General features: G+C 45.9%; 1 protein-coding gene across 2 annotated transcripts; it reads left to right on the top strand.

Moving 5' to 3' along the window:
- Nucleotides 1-1875: 1875 nt before the first annotated feature.
- SLC19A2 (solute carrier family 19 member 2) lies at nucleotides 1876-21514 on the top strand. Of its 2 annotated transcripts, none has more exons than XM_019424140.2 (6): nucleotides 1876-2248; nucleotides 8304-8891; nucleotides 14913-15135; nucleotides 16651-16843; nucleotides 17185-17326; nucleotides 19565-21514. In XM_019424140.2, exons 1-6 carry the CDS (start codon nucleotides 2051-2053, stop codon nucleotides 19691-19693), a joined length of 1473 nt encoding a protein of 490 aa, XP_019279685.2. In that variant the 5' UTR covers nucleotides 1876-2050; the 3' UTR covers nucleotides 19694-21514. The 2 variants fall into 2 exon arrangements, with proteins under 2 accessions (XP_019279685.2, XP_053765296.1); XM_053909321.1 differs by lacking the exon at nucleotides 1876-2248 and adding an exon at nucleotides 2561-4094.
- The last annotated feature ends 696 nt before the right edge of the window (nucleotides 21515-22210 follow it).

Consider the following 22210-nt stretch of genomic DNA (forward strand, 5'->3'; position numbering starts at 1 on the left):
GCAAAGAGGATTTGAGGTGCCTAAGTGATTTATGCCAAGGAAATTTTTCAGAAACAGTGATTTACAGATTAACACAGTTCAGGTGTCTAAGGCTCGGAAGGGACAGAAAGCTGTTCTGAACAGGTAGACTTCTCTGAGGCCTTTACTGCTTTTCTTTCTCTTTCCTTTTCTTCTGCTACAGCACTGAATATACAAAGCAATTGCCAAGAGGACAGAGGTGTTCTCTCTGGAGTCATGATGAGAGGTAAATACCATGGCTGGAGTCTAGGGGACTCGATCATCGTGTTATAGAGAATCAGATGTTCTCACTTTTTGGTCTCAAGATTCCTGTTATCGAGGACCCTAAACTAAAGACTTTTTGTTTTTGTGGCTTATTCCTATTGCTAGTTTCCAGATCAGAAATTAAATCTGGAAAGTTTAATAAACACAAAACGGTACAAGCACCCATGCTCTTAGCTTTTGGAGTGATGATTCATCGCATATCAGGTAGCCTCTAGAGTGGAAAAGGAAATAAAGTCTTAGTATTATTATGAAAGTAAGTTTGACCTTCTGGAACTCTGACAGGTTCCAAGGACTCCCAGGGCTTTTTGGATCACACTTTGAGGCTCACCGACAGATGTAAATACCACCAACTGCATTTCTTCCGATTAATCAACTCACATATTTTGGTGTATTCACTTGTGCAGCCTTAAAAACAAATCTTTCCCTTTCCTGTTAGGTCATCCCATCCCCCACTGATTTTTGTGGCTGATGTATCTCGTTGCAAAAAGTGTTCTTTGCTGTCACGGGAGGAAATTGAGCTCCATGTGTAGTAACATGTATTAAAGCAAAATAGAGAGTTCAAAAATGCGCTCTGTGAGCTTCTGGCAGGATCTGCTACTTTGCAAATACAACACAGGAAAAGAATGCTTTAAATGGTGCAGCTCAGTCTGCGGTGGAAGTTATCGGGAGACAATCAGGCTGAGCCAAGCAGAAAAGAGGCTCAGAGAGAGATGAGAGAAAGCACCGGGTATTCTTGTCATGCTTTGCCCTTGAAAATTATGCCAAGACTCTTTGTTTTTAATAAAGAGATCGATATTTCTCGATTGCTTTAGTGACTCAGGATTTCCCACTTTCCTTTTAAAACACAGGCTATCGCTACGGATCCGTTTGCTTTCTTTGTATCCTGCTTCCAAAGAGGACCGAGATAAAGCTAAAGCCCTTTCATCAGGACTCCATTACGGTCCTTCTATTAAGGGACTTGCTCGTTCCTCGTCTAAATGTTCCACCCGCTTTCTTCCGTTCGGTGTCTTGGTAAACGCCCCGAGTGCTCAGATCCCGGGCTCCTAGGGTCTGTGGCAGACGAATGCAATTTAAAACACGAAAGCCGCAGGCGGAAAGGTTTGGCATTCCCTCCCACCCCGCGCCAAGGTTAAATCTTGGCCGAGTCTCCGGTGAGGAGAGTCTGAATAAACGCGCGTCCAGAGGGACTGTGACTAAGAACCGGAGAGAGTGAGTGTGTGGAGGAGCGCGTTCCGTTCCGTGGGGATTAGGCCCACGGGGAGGAACCCCAGGCCGCCCGCGAGCGTGCCCCGATTACTCTCGGCCTGACTGCCGCGCACCGGCTCCAGGAGCACGCTTCCCCAGTGGTAGTCCTCCATGACTTTCTGCACTAGCAGGGTAGGTCGGGGGACGTCAGCGGACTCGCGCTCAGCCCGCGCGGATTCTCCTCTGCTGGGCCGACCACCAATGGGAGAAGAGTCCAATTCCAGGCATCCGCCGCGATTGGCTCCGAGCCCGGGGGCGGTGGCGGCGGGGGGCGGACCCGGGGGCGGGTCTCGCTTTGGGGCTCCGGTGCTAACATGTGAGGCGTCCGCAGCCGCGGAGGACTGGAGTGCTGCCCGCGGAGGCCGCGGTTCGGCGAGCGCGACCTGGCTCCGCCGCCAAGGGCGAGGGGCGCCGCTGGCGGGTCCAGGTGCCCGCGCGGGGGCAGCGCCCGAGCATCACCGCGGCGGGCGTCGGAAAGGGAACAGCTAGGGGCCGGGCCACGTCCCCGCCCTCCGCACCGCGAATGGATGTGCCCGGCCCGGTGTCCCGACGGGCGGCGGCGGCCACCGCGCTCCTGCGTACGGCCCGCGTGCCCCGCGAGTGCTGGTTCTTGCCCACCGCGCTGCTGTGCGCCTACGGCTTCTTCGCCAGCCTCAGGCCGTCCGAGCCCTTCCTGACCCCTTACCTGCTGGGGCCGGACAAGAACCTGACGGAGAGGGAGGTAGGCGCGGCGGCGGGCTGGGGGCCGGCGCGGCCGACCGCCGGCGCTCGGGAGGCGGCTCAGGAAAAGAGCGAGTGGAACGGCTCTCGCTCCCCGGAGGCTTTCTGGGCAGGGGTTTCTTGCCCTTCCGCAGCTGGCAGGAGGCTCGGGGCCGGCGCTGCGCTACTCCATGCCGTTTTTCTGGCGTCTGTTGGATTTGTGGGGCATGGCTCGTGTCGGGGTGGGGAGCCCCAGCACGCGTGTGCGGCCGGCGGCGTGCTCCTCACGCTGCTCTGTGTGGTTCAGCTCCTCTCCGCTCAGATTGGTCCAGCAGTTCCTGCTGGGGGCGGGAGGGGGCGCTGCGGGGTACTCGGATAAAACAGTGGAAACCGCCAGTTGTACTTTGGACAAAGGTTTAGTAAATGATGAAAGTAGGGAACCATGGGGTGCCTGAGAGTCTCCGTCGGTAAGCCTCAGACTCTTGATTTCGGCTGCGATCACGATCTCGTGTTTGCGGGATCAGCCCCGTGCAGGGGCTCTGCCCTGAAGGCGGGAGCCTGCTTGGGATTCTCCATCTCTGCCCCTCCCCTGCTCACGTGGCGCGCGCGCTCTCAAACTTTGTTTTTAAAAAAGAAGAAAGTAGGGAACCAGGTGCGGAGTAACCCCTGCTTTCGGAATGGATCTTCCCTCTCCTAGCCGCACCCTCCTCCTTCCCATACCTTACTTTGTTTACCTTTGACTGGATGGACGTGCTCAAATAAGGACAGGACAGCAAACAAAAATCCATCACCTTAATTTGTTTTGACTTTTAATTAGGTGAGGCTTTTTGGATGTGCTCGAATAAGGGCAGAACGACAAACAACTATCCGTCCCCTTAATTTGTTTTGATTTTTATTTAGATGAGACGTTGTCCAGGGACATGCTGCCCCCCAGCCCCCAAATCCTACCTCCTGGGATAAAAGCAGATACTGAGATGGTGTCACGTAATTGGCATTTAATTACAGTTTGTCTTGCATGGTGAATTGTTGGTTCACAGATGTTAGTTTTGCTTTTCAACCACAAGCCTGAAAGCTGAAGCCTGGGTATTCTTTTCTAGAACACTACAAAGGGTGAAAGATGAGTGGGCATTTATTAGTAAGTATTTATTATTTTTCCTATGCCTGCTTTTCCTTCCTTCCCCTCCCTGCCCTAGTTGCTGTGAAATACTTCTTCCATTTAAAGTTTACTCTTCCTCCTGTGGTTAGTAATCACCTCTTTTGAGTAGCAACTCACCGTCCCTGCATAACAGGCCAGAGCAGGATATAATTATTCACAGTCCAGTTTGTTGTTGGCTTTGCCTTTTCGTTTTCAAGGACGCTTAGCAGGGAATTGAAAGTCCGTGTTGGATCCTGGATTGAGGGTTTCATTTGAATTTCTCATATTGTCTTACCTTCAGCAAGTATCACTGACTTTTACCCAACTTCACCTCTTCTGTTTCTCAGTCTTTTGGACCACTCCACCAAGGACTGTGACAGCTGTTCATTCCCTATTTGAAGTTTAACATCGTTAACATTTTAACATTGTGAACAGAATAATTTTACAAGGAGAAAATGACTGCAGTAAATGAGAGAGGATGATTCTGGAGACCCAGAACTACCACTGACTCTGAAGCAGAAATGATACTTCCTGAGCTGCGAATAATGAAAATTTCATGTGAACTGCCATGTGATATGCACAGTCTGTTCACCTTGCTGGACTGAGGGCCACATGGGGAGAAGAAACATGCTCTCTGTGTTGATATTTGAAAGCTGATCTGTTTTGCATTTGCCCTGGGCCGAGAGTTATGTCATGTGTCATCATGTGCCCTGTCTACTCAGAGCCTTCTGGGGTGAGAGAATATGTTCACTGGCATTGGGGCCGGACAGGGGTGCTAGGGCCCGTAAATGTTTGCTGATTATGTAACAAACACCTAGCACATTCCTGTGCCTGCAAATTGGAGGAGGAGGAGGGCAGAGTTTGAAGAGAAATCTGGTGGTCTAGAAAGGAGTGTCATTTGTTCGTGAGTACCTTGGACCTGGGCTGATTCTGTTGTTGGTGCACAGTATGGCTCCGGTCACCCTCTCCAGGACCCTGGGTTTTTGGAATATCTAAGAACTGAAATAAATAGACAACTTGTTCTCCTTCCTGACTTAATGCTTGCTTTCACCAGTGCGCAGTTAAATGAAAAATGTTACATGACTTTTAGGCACAGTGAATGTCAGGCCATGGTCAGTGATGTTCTGAAGTTTGTATTTACCCCAGAAGACTTCAGAAGGGCCAACTTAGATCATCTTAAATGGAGCTATGGTTAACCAAGTCCAAAAGCAAAGGAAGGAGAAGAAGGACAGAATTTCCTCTATCTTTGCATGCATGAAGGATTTTCCTCTTAGATTTCAGGAAAAATGTTAACCCGTTTTAGGTACCACTTTATAAGTTTTAAACAGGTTAAAAATGGACTCTGTTCTAATAGTTGAAAGCCAGTCTTTTAATAAAATAGAGTTCCATGTCACCAGCACTGTTTTATTCTTTCATCTTTTTTAGCATATGATTCGACATTCACCACCTTTCTTTGATTTTTTTTTTTTTTTTTTTAACATTCTACCTATTCTGTCTGGTATTCAGAGTCTTACAGAATTTGGCTCTTACCTCCTTGACAGCCTTAGCCTCTGCTACGTCTTTCTTCTTGCCTTCTTCCATGTGCCCAAGCTCTGTCCACATTAATCTTCTAGTCCAAAATCCAGTATATCCAGTCTCTCATCTACTAGCCTGTGCTCAAAGTTGTGATCTCTGCTTGGAATAAGCTTCCCCTACCTACCTGCTGATCTCTTTCTGTTAGCCTCTACCTTTCTTTTCCTTCAAGGTCCGTATTTCCTAGCTCTCTTACAATGATGTATGAATATATATCCTAATTAGGTTCAGAACAGAAGTTTTATTTTATTTTATTTTATTTTATTTTATTTTATTTTATTTTATTTTATTTTATTTTTTATGTTTTATTTTATATCCATACAGCTTGAAGTGTTGTGTAAAGAAGAGCTTATTAGCTACTTGTTTACTTGAAACCTGATTCTAAAGTAAAGTCTAAATCGAATTAGAGCTTAAGATGAACATCTGTTCTCTCTTAACTTTCCGTATCTCAGAAAGAAAACGCAAGCAAACTCTGATCCAAAGACTGGGGGCAGGCACCTGACGATAAAAATCAGTTCCCTTTGCTCACATGACAGATTTTACCCGAGATAAGAAGGTATTGTCTAGGGTATGGACAATAAGAGTCTGTAATGTGTACATTTTTGCGCGGAGGAAGTTTCCCTTCAAGATTAAAAGTACCCATCGAAGAAACATTTTCCAGTGTCACAGTTTGTCGGTGGCAACATTGAAAGAGAAAGGATCTTTTGGAGACCCAGTGGCTAAGCTCTGGTGATTGTGTGGTCATTATGTCTTTGTGAATGCCCTATAAAAGCGCCTCCATACCGTTTGAAAAAGGCGCAGGCCATAGACGTAACCCTGGAACGTAGTCCATGATCAGTAACAGGTTTCCAGTTGAAGAGATGAGGCTTTTCAGTCTGGTAGATTCAGAATAGCGAGGTTCTGATCCTCCCTCTACCGATTACTTACTAGCTGTGCTAACTTTGGATAATTGACTTAACCTTCCTGTAAGGCCCAGTTTCCTCAGTTGTAAAATAGAGATAATAAAAGCATTTACCACTTAGGCTGGCTGTTTGGATTCAACGACACAATGTAGGTAAGGCAGGTATCGCAGTGTGTGCCCGTCAGCGGACGTTGCTATTATGATGCTGATGACACTGTGAGAGGGACATTCATTCATCCTGGGCTGATCTCTTTCACTGGAGATGAAATCGGTCTTGTATTTAGAATGAGTAAACAAGAACCCATCCCTTCCCCCACCGTCACACCTCACCCCATTTGCCTTTAATTTCATTACTACGCGGCCTTACAGGTTTGGCAATGTTACTTTTCCTCATCTTTATCTTTTTTTTTTTTTTTTAACGTTTATTTATTTTTGAGACAGAGACAGGGCATGAACAGGGGAGGGTCAGAGAGAGAGGGAGACACAGGATCTGAAACAGGCTCCAGGCTCTGAGCCATCAGCCCAGAGCCCGATGCGCAGCTCGAACTCACGGACCGTGAGATCATGACCTAAGCCGAAGTCGGAAGCTTAACCGACCAAGCCACCCAGGCGCCCCTTCCTCATCTTTATCTTAACCGTGGTTTCGCGTTAGGAGTGGATTCGACCCACACATATAAGCACTTTAGGTTGATATTTGAAAGGATGAGGGGCACCGGGGTGGCTCAGTTGGTTGAGCAAAGCCTGCCTTTCAGAAAGCACTTAAAAATTGGGGCCACCGACCCAGACTTTGAAATGGTCATTTGAGAAACTGGCTCCCCTGTATCCACACTAGGACCTTGCTAGACCCTGGGGTAGGCGTAAGAGAGCGGAAATTCTCCTACGGTGATTGATGCTGCAAGGGTGGGGATGACAGTTCAGTTGATTTACCTAGTTATGTTGTCCCAAAGGGTCTGCTTCAGCTTCAGTCCTCAAGGCTTGAGACCTGTAAATAAAGTGGAATGAATGATTTACATGTATTCTCTCACTTAGTCCTTGCAGCAGACAACCCTGTGGTTGCAGGGCTTACCCTTCTTAAATTTTTTTTTTTTTTAATGTTTATTTTTGAGAGAGCGAGAGAGGGGGAGACACAGAATCCCAAGCAGGCTCCAGGCTCTGAGCTGTCAGCACAGAGCCCGATGCTGGGCTCGAACCCAGGAACAATGAGATCGTGATCTGAGTAGAGAGCCACCCAGGCGCCCCAGGGCTTACCCTTCTTTTACTGATAATGGAGACTAAGGCTAAAGGGAACTAAAAAAAAAAAAAAAAAGCCTTGCCTGTAATCACACAGCAAACGATGGGAGTGAAATTCCAGCGGGGTCTTTATGGTAGAACGCTTATTGTAAAGATACCTCTACTTTATCCCAACTTTAAAAATACATTAAAAAGAAAACAAAAACTTCTATTTTTTTTTTTTCATATTTCAGGCAAGCAAAAAGAAAGACATCAAAGCTGCCTATAAGCCTGTCATCCACGGATAATTATTCTGTCAAGACTGTAGGACAGACTTATCCTCTTGACCTGTTCCCCCAAAGAAATTAAACTGAAAATCAGAGAAACCTAATCAAACAGTGGGATCAAGGCTCCCTATTCTGTGGGTAGAAGTAAGAATTGATGATCATTCCCAAACATTTGTCCATTTCCAACACAGTTATTGAGCCACGTATCCACACAGCAGGCTAACTGGAAGGCCGTGGCAGGTCAACCCTTGAAGAGTCCACCCTTTTAAGGCAGTGGTCCTCAGCTCTGGCTCAGATAAAATCTCCTGGGAGGTCGTAAAGACTTGCCTTTGGCTGGGCATCCATATTTTTTAAAGCTCCACGGGAGATGTGCAACCACGGTTAGGAACCAGTGCTCTGCGGTAATTGGGGAGACAACACGTACAAAGCAGTATGGAGAGCTCTGAATGTTACAGTACATATATTACCTGCTCCAGCAAAGTCTTCCAGGATGAGGAAGGCTTTGAACTAGGCCTTGATGACTGGGGAGGATTTTCAGAAAAAGATCATGGGTTGGGTGCCTGGGTGGCTCACTCCGTTAAGCATTAAGCATCCGACCCTTGGTGTTGGCTCAGGTCACAATCTCCCGGTCTATGAGTTTGAGCCCTGCCTCAGGCTCTGCACTGACCGCGTGGAGCGTGCTTGGGATTCTGTCTCTCCATGCCTCCCCTCCTCACACTCATGCACGCGCACGTGTGTGTGTAGACTCTCTCTCTCTCTCTCAAAATAAATAAATAAACTTTAAAAAAAGAAAAAAGATGATGGGGCAGAAACAGGGAAGTATATTGCAATTATCAGAATTGCTGTCGAGATTTCTTCGGTCAGTAAGGATTTATCAGACGTGTTGGGAGGTTGTTTTATGAGAATAAATGGTTACGAATATTCCCGTTCCGTTGATCTCGCTAATAGGTTTTTAATTTTCTCTTTTTATCAGGTCTTCAATGAAATTTACCCAGTATGGACTTACTCGTACCTGGTGCTGCTGTTTCCTGTGTTCCTTGCCACAGACTACCTCCGGTACAAACCCGTTATTCTGCTGCAGGGACTCAGCCTTATTGTCACGTGGTTCATGCTGCTGTACGCCCAGGGACTGCTGGCCATTCAGTTCTTGGAGTTCTTCTATGGCATCGCCACAGCCACTGAAATCGCCTATTACTCTTACATCTACAGTGTGGTAGACCTGACCATGTACCAGAAGGTCACGAGTTACTGTCGGAGTGCCACCTTGGTGGGCTTTACGGTGGGCTCCGTCCTCGGGCAGATCCTCGTCTCCGTGGCAGGCTGGTCCCTGTTCAGCCTGAATGTCATCTCTCTTACCTGTGTTTCGGTGGCTTTTGCCGTGGCCTGGTTTCTGCCCATGCCACAGAAGAGCCTGTTCTTTCACCACGTTCCTTCCACTTGCCAGAGAACGAATGGCATCAAGGCACAGAATGGCGGCTTTGTAACCAACACCACGGCTGCAAACCACCTTCCAGGGTGGGAGGACCCGGAGTCAAAAATGCCTCTAAATACGGAGGAGCCGGTAAGTGTGGCCTTACGTGCCTTGCGGCGGCTGCTCTGGCTGTTAGAGCAACAATGACAAAACAGACAGGAAAACCCCTCTTGCTAGCCCTTGTATTCATCTTGACTCAGTTTTTTATCCTGGGTTGGTTCACTGGTTCATTCATTTATTGATTAAAGAGAGGGCAGATTTATATTAGGGATGGCCAATACATTCTGTCCTGAGGTGAATAACCTCCAAAGTCAGACCAGCATCACATCATACTGCTTGTGTCAGAGAGGTCTTACGAAGCCATAGCAGGTGCACCTGGGGGAGGGGGGGCGGGGCTCAGTCGGTTAAGCGTCTTAATTCGGCTCAGGTCATGATCTCACCCTTCGAGAGTTTGAGCCCTGCATTGGGCTCTGTGTTGACAGCTCAGAGCCTAGAGCCTGCTTCGGATTCTATCCATTTCTCTCCCTCTCTCTCTCTCTCTCTCTCTCTCTCAAGTATAAATAAACATTTTTTAAAAAATTAAAAAAAAAAATGGGGCGCCTGGGTGGCTCAGTCGGTTGAGCACCTGACTTTGGCTCAGGTCATGATCTTACAGTTCATGGGTTTGGGCCCCACGTCGGGCTCTGTGCTGACAGCTCAGAGCCTGGAGCCTGCTTCGGATTCTGTGTCTCCCTCTCTCTCTGCTCCTCCCCTACTCACACACTGTATCTCTCTCAAAAATAAATAAAAAGATTAAAAAAAAAATTTTTTTTTAATTAAACAAAAACAAAAAAAACAAGCCACAGCAGGAGTTGTCTCTTCCTCATCTTTCTATCCCTGGTACTGGCTATACAAAGAAAGCCCTCTGAAATTTTTACTGCATAAATAGTTGAAATGATTCCAATAAATGATGAACATCTTCCAGTTTCTGAATTGACACCTAAAGTATTTAAGTTTAGAAAGTTTTCTTCCTCTTCTGTGCTGGAAGCGATGTTTGATATTCATTTTCTTTTTTTTAAATTATTCATTTATTTATTTATTTTTTTACGTTATTTATTTTGGTGGGGGGGTTGGGTGGGGCAGAGAGAGAGGGAGACAGAATCCCAAGCAGCACAGAGCCTGATGTGGGGCTTGAACTCAAAAACCACGAGATCATGACCTGAGCCGAAGTCGGATTCTTAACCAACTAAGCCACCCAGGCGCCCCCTGATAATTCATTTTCAAATGACATTTCACCAGAATGGGGTAGTAAGGAATACCACAGAGAAGATAATCACAAGAGGAAAATCTAAGATGGGTGACAGAATACATATTAATTAAAAGTGTGGCTATGAAATTGTCTCTTAGAAGAGAGAGGTATGGCATCTGAATAATCCGTCCATCTGCTCTGGCTAGCCGGGAAGGTTAATTGCTTCCCCTAATCACTCACCCTTCTTTATAGCTTCTTATCTTTCCAACGGGTTGTAAGCTGTGAGGGGCAAGGTTCATTCCAACCATACCGAATTGGTCTCAGTTTTCATGGGACATGTTTGGAAACAAGCCTGTTAAAATTCTCACTTTGCAGGTGGGCTCTATCAGTCCTAAAACCATGCTCCCAGGACCTTATAGGCTGAAGGAGAGGAGAGAGCCTACAGGAGGAAAGTCTTTGGCTCCTCCCCTGGAGTTAACTCAGATTGTTTCAATGTGGCATCTAATTACGACTCTTCTGCCTATCCCCACCATTCACTTGTGTTACCGGTTGAAACGTAGGTTTATTCATCCCAAAGAGCTTGAGCTTAGGTGACACTCGCTGTGAAACTTGGGTTACTGGGGCACCTGTGAGCAGCATCAGTCAAAAGACCAGGGATTAAGTAGGAATGAATTGCCAGTTCCTTCATGTTGGCAAGTCAACCCAGGGCTGATGGAGGAGGGAAAGAGTTAGAATCATCTGGAGTACAAAAAAGTAGAAAGCTGTAGATCTCATGTAGTAGAAAAAAAAAAGAATAAGGATCCTTTGCTAATTGTTTCAAAGATGTGAAATGGCTTTAGTGGAAATTAGTATCCATATACATGCATATAATACCTGTATACATATATATCTTAAATATTAACATTGGTCATAGTTCTAAAGATTTTTATAGACCAGTAAGTTTTAAACCATTTTGAACATAGTAAGAAAGAGTAAGAAACATAGTAAGAAAGAAACACATTTTACATAGGAACCAGTACCATTCATAGGTGTGTATATATTTTAGATATAACTGAAGCAGAGGTTTTACAACACTTGATTCTGGTACGTTCCATTCAGTTTATTTTTTTTTATCATGCAGATCACTGCCCACTAGATTGACTTTATTACCTGTTAATGAGCTGTAACCTACCACTTAGAAAAAACTCTGTCCTAGACCAACTTGATGTTTGTTGTTTACAGAAACGCAAGATGTCAGTACTTGACATGCTGAAGAATTATGAAATGCTAGAGTTAGAAGTGATTCTACCCACAGGTCGCAGGACCATCAGAGCATCTTACAGTGACAAGGGACTTTAGATCTCATCAACCCTCTCATTTTAGAGATAAGGATTGGGAACAGAGATTAGTGACTTATGCAGAACTGTGCTGATATACTCCGAAACATAACTAAAGAGCATATAGGAGACCCCCCCCTTGATCTGTACTTGACTCCATGAAGTCTTTCCCTGGGGTGACAGCATGGTGAGAACCATCGTGTTGGCTACAGTGTGGTAAAAGTTAGACTCAGGTCAGTTCCATGATATCCTTGGTTCCGCTGCTGACCCCATAACAGGCAGTCGTGACTGCTGGACAGCTGTTCGGGGCCCAGACGATGCTGTTTCTCTTTCACGAGCCTGAAGGAGAGTCAGAACATGGCTGTCGGGGATCATAGTGCCATTTGAAGTTGACAAAGCCCATAACTGAACCATAAATCATAACTGTAGTAAATACAGTAAAAAAAGGGGTAGGTAGACGGGTGGGTGGTTTGATCTTGATCTTCTGGAAAGGGAAGATGAAGTAGGAGTCAGAGCGATAGCCCTTGTCCGCAAGTTACCTTAAGGTGTTTGTGAGTCCTTTTCAGAATGAGCCTGTTGCCGTGGGGCCCAGCGTGTTGACATTACAGCAGAGCTGGTGATTTTCTTTCCTAAATAGGAAACAGGATTCCTTCTGTGCTTGGGTTGTAGTTGGATTTGCTTTATTTTAAATTGCTCATTCGCTAGAAATGATGTAAATTAAGCCGCTTCTTTAGCACGGGCCATGACACGTAATGAATACCTAATAAGCAACACCTGTTAACATACCTATACTTTTATTGGTAGACAGATACCCTTTGCTGTTAGTAAGCATTCGCGTTCTTGGCGTATGTCTGTGTTTGAGCTTTATAGAACACTGACTGTAGCAAAATTAGTGTTTCTACTTTGTATGCAAGTAAGATCATTTCCAGCAGCACACTATAGTGGGTTTCGAAGGAAGGGAAGTTGAAACCTGGGCTCTTGTACTCGCCAGCAGGGTAATCTTGGGCACGTTTCTTAATTCTTTGAGACTTAATTTCCTCATTTGTCTGTCTCCCTCACCGGGTTATTTCAAGTATTAAATGCCACAATGTAAATGAGGGAATGACCAGGTTACCTCTGGTCTTAACCTTATGAAAGATGTCACTAGAATCTGGTAGTGATTCCATACCACTAATTCTTTAACCGAGGCCACTCTTTTTTTTGAGAGAGAGAGAGGTGGGGGGAGACAGAGGATCCGAAGCAGGCTCTGTGCTGATGCGGGGCTCGAAATAACAAGCCCTGAGATCATGACCTGAGCTGAAGTCAGACGCTTAACCGACTGAGCCACCCAGGGCCCCCCCCCCCCCCGCCCCGAGGCTACTCTTAAGTGTAGAATGTTAAACCAGATGGTCACTAAACTTTCCTTAGCTCTAGAATACTGAGTTTTATGAACTGATTGATCTGAAGGCACTTTCTTTCTTCTGATAGGTAAGGAACACATACTATCATAGAAGTGGTTTAATTTCAGTCATCAGCCCTTGACTTAAATCTTCACAGTTTAGGCATTAAACCCTATGTCCCCTCACCCCCATATGTTTTCCTGTTGTATATAGAATAAATTCAAAAATTCTCATTACGGACTATGGGACCTCATACAATCTGACCCTTTGCTAACCTCTCTGACCTTATTTCACCCCTGTGCGCCGCATGGCACTGACCTGAAACACAGCACTTATTCCCTCGCTTTGGCTGAAACATGCAGTCTTTGGCCATCTTTCTACCTTCACTTGGTAAACAGTACATCGTTGCTGGGTTGATTACATGCAGCTATGCTACTGTTCATAAAGCACTAAAAGAAAAAGTCGTACTATATATATACGCAAACGTGCACACACACACACACACACACACACCTCAGAGATTTCGCATGTCCTGTCCCGACCACCGCAATAAAGCAAACATTGGAATAAAGCCAGTCAAATGAATGTTTGGATTTCCCAGTGCACCTACAAGTTGTGTTTACATTATACTGTCAGTGTGCAATGGCAGTACGTCTGAAAACAAACAAACAAACAAACAATGCATGCACTTTAGTGTAAAAATACTTTGCTCAAAACTGCTAACCGCCATCTGGGCTTTCAGCACATTGCGATCTTTTTGCCGGCTGCGACTTGTCCGCCAGCACCTGCCGCCCCACCTTGCATTGTACGTGGTGGAGACGGCTTCTTTCCTTGACCCACGCGAGCCAGCCTCTGCTGGCTTCACGCTTTTCTTCTGCGGCCTCTTCAGCTCCCTGAACCTTCACAGAATTGAAGAGATCGCGAGGGCCTTGCTCCGGGTTGGGCTTTGGCTTAGGGGCAACACTGTGGCTGTTTGAGCTTCTATCCAGGCCACTGAAACTTTCTCCATGTCAGTGATGAGGCCATTTCACTTTCTTGTCAATTGCGTGTTTCCTGTGGTAGCACTTTTGATCTCCAAGAACTTTTCCCTTGCATTCACAAACTGGCTACTGTCGGGCACAAGAGGCCTAGCTTTCTGCCCGTCCAGGCTCTCGGCTTGCCTTCCTCACTGAGCTTAACCATTTCTAGCTTTTGATTTAAAGTGACAGACGTACGCCTTTTCCTTTCACTTGAACCCTTCGTGGCCACTGTAGGCTTATTCCTTGGCCTCGTCTCAATATCGTTGTGTCCCAGGAAAGGGGGAAGAGGAGGGAGACTAGCCAGTCGGTGGAGCAGTCAGAACGCACGCGACTTGCCCTGATTAAGTTGGCCGTCTTCTGTGGGTACGCTTCATGGCTCCCCAGAACAACAACAGTAGTAACTTCACAGGTCACCATAAAAAATGTAATAGTAATGAGGGGCGCCTGGGTGGCTCAGTCGGTTGAGCGTCGGACTTCGGCTCAGGTCGTGATCTCGCAGGTTGTGAGTTCGAGCCCCGCGTCGGGCTCTGTGCTGACAGCCCAGAGCCTGGAGCCTACTTCCGATTCTGTGTCTCCCTCTCTCTGCCCCTCCCCCGCTTGCGCTGTCTCTCTGTCTCTCTCAAAGATAAATAAACGTTAAAAAATTAAGTTTGAAATCTCGTGGGAATTCCCAAAATGTGACGCAGAGACATGAAGTGACAGATACTAGAAGAAACCTGGCTCTGACAGGCTGGCTCCACACAGGGTTGCCACAAACCTTCCATTTGTTAAACACACAAATTTGCAAAGTGTAGTGAAGTGTAGCACCATAAAATGAGGTAGGCCTGTATATATGCCATTTATATGCATAAAAATAGGGGCACCTGGGTGGCTCAGTCGGTTGAGCGTCCAACTTCGACTCAGGTCATGATCTCACAGTTCATGGGTTCGAGCCCCACGTCGGGCTCTTTGCTGACAGCTCAGAGCCTGGAGCCTGCTTCGGATTCTGTCTCTCCCTCTCTCTCTCTCTCTCCAAAGTAAATAAACATGAAAAAAACATTTAGATGCGTAAAAATAAATAAGCGGATGCCTTTCACAAGGAAAAAGACAAATAGAAAACCGGGTCTATACAGTTGCTTTCTGTAGTCGCCTTCACAGTATTTGCACCTTTCTCTCCGTTTGCTGTGAAGGAACCCACGCCGGAGCGGCTCCTCGTGCTGAAGGTCCTGTGGGATGACTTCCTGATGTGCTACTCCTCCCGGCCTCTGCTCTGCTGGTCTGTGTGGTGGGCCCTGTCCACCTGCGGCTACTTCCAGGTCGTGAACTACGCACAGGGCCTGTGGGAGACGGTGATGCCCTCTCGCGATGCTGCCATCTACAACGGCGGCGTGGAGGCCGTGTCCACCCTCCTGGGTAAGCGGTGTGGGGCGGCACATTCCCCCGGAGGTCAAGTCCGCCACGATCTGATTTTTCTCTCCCCTCGGGAACTGGAGGTGACCCCCAAGGCCTGGTTTATTTGTTTTGAGCTCTGGCTTTCTGATTTAGGGAGAAATTCAGCAGTGCTCCAGTTGTGGGTGGCCGTGATTCACAAACTTTATACCCTGTCGGGAAACCCAGCGTACTGGTTTGCAGAATTGTCCTCCTATGCGGGTTTGCGCCATCTCCGGGTGTTTTGGGCGCTTCCGTCACTTGATGTGACGCTTGGGAGTGGCGTGATACAAGTCTGTGACAATAACTAGCACACGTTGAGTGGTAATATGTACCAAATGCTGTCCTAAGGACTTTAGGTATATTAACTCAGTCCTCACAAAATTCCTGAGACAGTTACAGTTAGTATCCCCATCTTACGGTTCAGGAAACCCAGACTGATAGGTTAATAACTCGCCCGAGACAGTACAGATGGTACCTAGTCGGGTTAAGATTTGAACTCAGAGCCTGCGTCCTTGACCATTATATTCTGTCGTCCCGTTCTAATTTGTTGGCCTATCTCATACGGTTCTTTTTTTTTTTTTTTTTTAATGTTTATTTATTTACTTTGAGAGACAGAAGGCGAGAGAGAGGGGCACCCGGGTGGCTCAGTCGGCCGAGCATCATCCGACTTCGGCTCAGGCCACGATCTTGCAGCTCGTGAGTTGGAGCCCCACGTAGGCTCTGTGCTGACAGTTCGGGGCCTGGAGCCTGCTTCGGATTCTGTGTCTCCCCCTCTCGTGCCGTGTGTCTCTATCTTGTCTCTCAAAAATAAATAAATGTAAAAAAAAAAAAAAAAGGCAAGAGAGAATCCCAAGCAGGCTCTGCGCTGTCAGCACAGAGCCCAGTGCGGGGCTTGAACTCACGAACCGTGAGATCATGACCTGAAATCAAGAATCTGGACGCTTAACCGACTGAGCCGCCCAGGTGTGCCCCCTCATAAGGTTTTTAGACGGCATTCCGTGCTTTCTGTAAACACTTCTGACTGTGTCTGGCACTTAGAAGGCACTCTGCACATCTTAGCTATGGTTACCAGCGTCATCGTTTTCCCAAAGAGAGGAGATGCCCTTTTGCCATGCTCTGGACTGCTGCTCAGGCAGGAGGAGAGACCATCCCTCCCGCCGTGTCGTGTGGTCAGGCCGGAAGCAGCGGCTCTCTTTGACTCCCGCCTCTGCGCCCGCCTCAGCACCCCGTTCCTTGGCGGCACCCCTGGGTCTGCGTCCTCCCGTCTCCTCGCCAGCTGCTGTCATTCGGTCTCTTCGTGGTCTCTCAGTGGCTCCAAGTTACTTACTCCGTCAAGTCCCAAATTCTCTGCCTTTCCAGGCCCTCCATAATCTTGAGCTACCCTATTTGTAAGTTACGAGATTTTAAAAAGTAATAACCCAAGCTGAATTTTTAGTTGATTGAAATCGCGTTTGTGGAGCAAAATAACTAGAGAGCTTTTCTCTCTGCATTTTGTAGGTGCTGTTGCCGTGTTTGTAGTCGGCTACATAAAAATATCCTGGTCCACCTGGGGGGAGATGATGCTGTCTCTGTTTTCTCTGCTCATTGCCGCCGCGGTCTACATCATGGATACCGTGCAGAACATCTGGGTGTGCTACACGTCCTACGTCGTCTTCAGGATCATCTACATGTTACTCATCACTATAGCAACGTAGGTGTTCTGACTCAAGGAAGCGCTAGGAAAAGCTGTGACAGGATAAACTTCTTGGTCTCTTCACAAACCCATGAAAAGTGTAGGTTCTCCTCCCGAGGGAGCCTCGAGGGCGAGGTTCATTTACATCCTTGGTCCCGTAGTCCCGCTCTGTTCAGATGCCTGCATGAGATTTATAGCATTTGGCAACAAAGTGCCTTTCACTTGGTTGGGAAAGGAATTGCCCAGCAGCAGAAAGAAGGGGCTGCTCTTCATAACTGAAGCAAAAGTCGTAACTACCTGGGGAGTAATTCCTGTGTACTCATCCTTTTGTGTTTTGTTTTGTTTTGTTTTGTTTGAAGTTTTCAGATCGCTGCCAACCTCAGCATGGAGCGCTATGCCTTAGTGTTTGGTGTCAATACCTTCATTGCACTGGTCCTACAGACCCTGCTTACTCTCATCGTGGTGGATGCCAGCGGCCTCGGCTTAGAAATTACCACCCAGGTAAGAGTTGTGTTTCGACACGCAAGGTGTTCCAGTCATAACGGCAGGTGATCAGAGTGACCAAGTCGAGCATGCCTACTGCAAGCCCGTTCAAACAGTACAGACAGATATAAAATAAAAAGTAGGAGTGTTCCCTCCTTCCTTTGGCCAACCCCCGTCCTGCGTTCTTTTCTCCCTGGAGGATGGTGGGACCGTCATCTTTTTGGCGAGGACCTAGAACGTTTTTGAGCGTCACTCAAGAGCCTGACAGAGGCGAGAAGTAATGTTGGTGCCCGCCCTCCAGGCCGAGCTTTTCCGCTGCCTCGTCCATCATTTCCCTCCTTTTTTTTTTTTAATTTTTTTTTTTTAACATTTATTCATTTTTGAGAGACAGAGAGAGACAGAGCATGAGTGGGGAAGGGGCAGAGAGAGGAGGAGACACAGAATCCGAAGCAGGCTCCAGGCTCTGAGCTGTCAGCACAGAGCTCGACGCGGGGCCTGAACCCACGAACTGCGAGATCATGACCTGAGCCAAAGTCAGACGCTCAACTGACTGAGCCACCCAAGCGCCCCCATTTCCCTCCATTTTTAATTCTGTACGTGGAATACTAGCTCCTGTGTGTGAGATGCCCTGCTTCGACTCACCCTTCTGAAGCCTCCTCCCTTCTTTATTAAAAATGCCGCCCGCCCAAATAGCAAGGTAATGACTTCTGATGAACAGCAGTAAGATTCTTAACATATGACCCATTGAGAAAACACCTGCACAAACGCCCAAAGCCAGCGTGGACACTCTTATTCATTCTGGAACCGTGTGTCGTGTGTGCCTTCATGCATTGTGAGTTAGTAGGTGGGGCTTGCTCTGTACTTTGGCAGAATGGGCAACTGAATCAAAAAGTGCCTACCCCACCCCCACCCCCAGCCCAGCCCAAATGATTCCTTCTCCATTATTCCCTCCACACTTAAGATACTAGTTTTCTTTCGATACAGAGACCCAGCACGTTAGCAGTAATGAACTTTGTACTGAAAAATCTAAAAGAGAAATCATAATCACAGTTGGTAATGTGCACTAAGTGCTTCCTGTGTGCCAGGCACTCTATAGAATTTTACAGAGCTGCAGGCAGGATTGGACATCGAGAGAACGAGTCTGAGAGATGTTAAGTAACGTTCAGTGTTGTTTAAGGTCACGTGGTCAGTAGTAATGTGGCAAAGCTAGGATTTAAACCAGCTTCAAGACCTAATTATCTCTCCCTGGATGGTGGTGCCTCAGAAAGGTGGGCGGGGAGTGGGGGGAGTAGAGCGGGAGCGCATTGCTTTCTGTTTCCCAGTCACCACCAGCAGTGAAAAGCTTGAGAGGACTTCTCAAGGGTTAGGCGCTCAGATTTGGAATGGAGGGTGGGAGAGAAGCCAAGTGCTTGTCATCCTGCTGTAGAAGCGGCGGGTTTAAAAATACGGAATTACAGAATTTTGCAGGCTGTGCCGAAATTCGGCCATGATTAATAAACAGGTTTCCTATAGGAAAATGTATCCAAATTGTAAAGAGTGACACTCTTACCGCACAACCGAGCCAGCTTCTAAGTACGTCGTGAGTTATTTTCAGAAGGTGATGATGAAGATGTTGGTTAACTATGTAGTCACCTTAAAATACTGGCCTAGAGAAGATTCTTACAAAAAGTCATCCTATGGCGGAATATAGTAGACTCTCTACTGCCCTCCTCTGGGGAGGAATAGAAGTTCTTTATCTTCAGAATTTGGCCTGGTGGTCGTACTTTAACCTATCAGCTTGAGGGAAGAGACCGTGATGCAATGGTAACAACAGCAACAAAAATAAAAGCAGTTTCAATTATAACAACAGCAACAAAAATAAAAGCAGTAGTATTATCAGCTTTAGCGTTGTGTGGATAAACACACATGATTTCATCCCTTCCCAGTGACGCAGTAAAAAATGGGCGATATTGTGACTTCCCGTTTTGTAAACGAAACCCAGGCTCAGAGATGAAGTATTTCGGTCAGAGTCACCTGGCTCGCCGGGGATGGAGTCCAGATTTGCGCCGAGGCGGTCAGGCTTCAGTACGACCACGCTGTGCTGCCCCTTGCGCTGCCCGTGCCGGGCACATCGTGTGAGCACACGGTGTTTTTTGAAGGTTTACAGAGACACTGAATATACCTTTAATCATAGGAGGTGTTCACCTATATCCAGTACAATGTCTCCTCTTGTAATCGATAATTCTCTAAATTACTTCTTTTCCCTACCCCTTTTAGTTCCTGATCTACGCCGGTTATTTTGCACTCATCGCTGTGGTTTTCCTGGCCAGTGGTTCAGTTAGTATCATGAAGAAATGCAGAAAGCAAGAAGACGCGGAATCGAATTCTCGAGTAACCACTTTGTAACACACTGCTTAGCAGACTCTGCACAGCAACTGTGCCTGGACATATTTAATTTTTTAGTATGTAGACGTGTTTGTGAACGTGCTTTTTAAGGCTTCAGAGCAGCCAATTGACTCTACCTTGTGCTCCTAGAAATCCTGTTTAGGGGAGTCAGAGGCGAAGTTTATCTGGCGGATTATTTATGGAAGCTAATTGAAGGATTACTGTCTTCTGATAACAGAAGTGAACTTGATTTTGAAAGCCGGGTACTCAAGAGCACTCAAGCAACACGTGGCATTTATACTTGACGGTGAGTCTGGTGTCTCAGAGGCCTGGTTCGGGACCGGGGCTCTGCGGGCCACAGGCTACTATGTTCCAACAGCATCTGTGTCTGTTCGACTTCACACTCATATCTCTTTGTTACTCATGTGCATTTGTGTTTCTACACATGAAAGTTGTTTTTAATCACCGGCAATATTTGCTCTGGTTTGGTGTTCTGTCCTATTGGGAATGTGTGTCATTTCGAAGTTTTAGTTGTTTTTCAAACACTTGTTGTACGAATGTTCTCAGTTTCCATCTTGACAATTTTGTATTTGTGTAGATTGTCTTTAGAAGTACACTGTTGCGTTATTCATATGCTTCCCAGAGAAGCTCTTTTAGTTAGAAAATAAGGCAAGTTTTGAGGCCTGCTGATAAATCGAAATGAAGACACCTAATCAGAAAACTTAAGTTCTGTTTGCCTATCTCTTAGCCTTGAGTATGAAGGACTATTAATCCTATAAGGAGAAGATCATCTATGAGCTAAAGATACCACTAGCCCAACCAGCTCATTTTGTATTTGCACTCCCTTTTATTTCCAGAATAAAATGAGAAGTCTTTTTTTTTTTAATATCTTCATCCCTATTTATAGTTTTTATATGCTTTGTCCTTCTTATCCAAGATCAAGATGTCATTAGGAGTTAGATTTGTTGGATTATTACGAGGCCTTTTCAAAAACTGAGACTCTTTTTGATTATTTCAATGGGACAGGAACTAGGATAGACCTGATTCCTGCATTTTGTACATTAAATCTGCCTTTGTTTCGAAGGGCGGATCATCTTGGAATATCTGCTTAAAATAATAATTGCTAGTGGTTGCATTTCCAGGGTACTTGGAAAAAATGTTGTGTGTATATTTAATTCTGTAATTAGTCTACCAAGTGGCTGCTAGTGTATGTGAGTCACGATAGCTATTTGAAAGCCAACTTTGTTGCCTTACCTTGAAAAAAAACCTAGGTTAATTTATTTAGAATAACACAGGTACACAGTGTGACTACTAGTTTCAAGATGCCGGAATTGACATATTTGTTTAGTGTAAGCGGCAATTCCAGAAGTAAATGCAGATGAGTATAGGTCATTTGCCATTCACCTTCCCTTCTGATCAAGGGAAGGAAAAGAACACTAAGGGAAGGGGAAGCGATGTTACGAAAGTACAGCCTCTAATTTTATACCTTATCTTTGGCTTTGCTGCGTAGGGAATTGTTCACTCAGAAACAAGTAGAAAAGTGATGTTCAAGGGATTTTATTTAATGTTTTTTAATAAAATGATGGTACAATCACATCACTCATGTTACCAAAGCAACATTTCCCTAGAATTCAATTCAAAGTTTGTGGTGTGCAGCTGGAGCCTTGACTTATCGAAGACAATAACAAGGTCGTCTCCTGGCCATATTTATAGAACGCCCAGACCAGTTTGCAAGTTGTGCTGTGTGCAGTTTTGCAGAGAAGTGAAAAAAAATCTGTACATTTTATCCAACTCTGTATAAATTATGAAATTATTTTTATTAAATAAATATTTTACATCCTATGTTCTCTTTTTTTAGTCAGATTATTTTAAATGTATTTGTTTGCTTCAGTGGGAGCTTTGGTTTACGTATTGAAACCTTTTCATTATAAGCCTTCCCTCACCTGGCCTTGGTATTTAACCTTGTTATCCTGTTCATTCCTCCCACTGCTTTGTGATCCTTACCTTGACTCCTCCCCCTTATTTCTGTCATTTTCCCTGTTATTTCTAGCACCACACTGCACTGTTTGTTTTTCTCGGTCTTCCTCTTGGCACCTCTCATCTCTCTTTTTAAAGCACTCGTCCTTTGAGAAACCAAAAAGACTCACATTCCCTTCAACGTTAACTGAATTTTAAAAATAAAGGAAATTCAGTCAAATCAAGGGCGGAAGGTGCCATGGTAGTTTGCAACTTCCCAGCCTCTTTGTTCCAGCCCCAAATATTCTGACATCCGGGAAAGTACCTTCTTTTGCCATCAGTTGAGAATCACTTGTTCATTATATCCCAGAAACCAAGTCACTCGTTTCTCACAGTATCCAAAGAAGTACCTTCCCTTTAATATCCCATCTCTAAATCTGCTTCATTTGAAGCAATTCATTGATTATCAAAGATTCATACATTTTCATGCCAAAAAGTTTTTTAAAGATATTTTGAAGATAAAGCTTTCTGTCCCTATAGTTCTATCCCCTGTATCTTGATGCCTTTCAGATTGTAAGCCTT

The sequence above is a fragment of the Panthera pardus genome, unplaced genomic scaffold, assembly GCF_024362965.1.
Source record: "Panthera pardus isolate Hobbes unplaced genomic scaffold, ASM2436296v1 HiC_scaffold_21, whole genome shotgun sequence".
NCBI lineage: Eukaryota > Metazoa > Chordata > Mammalia > Carnivora > Felidae > Panthera > Panthera pardus.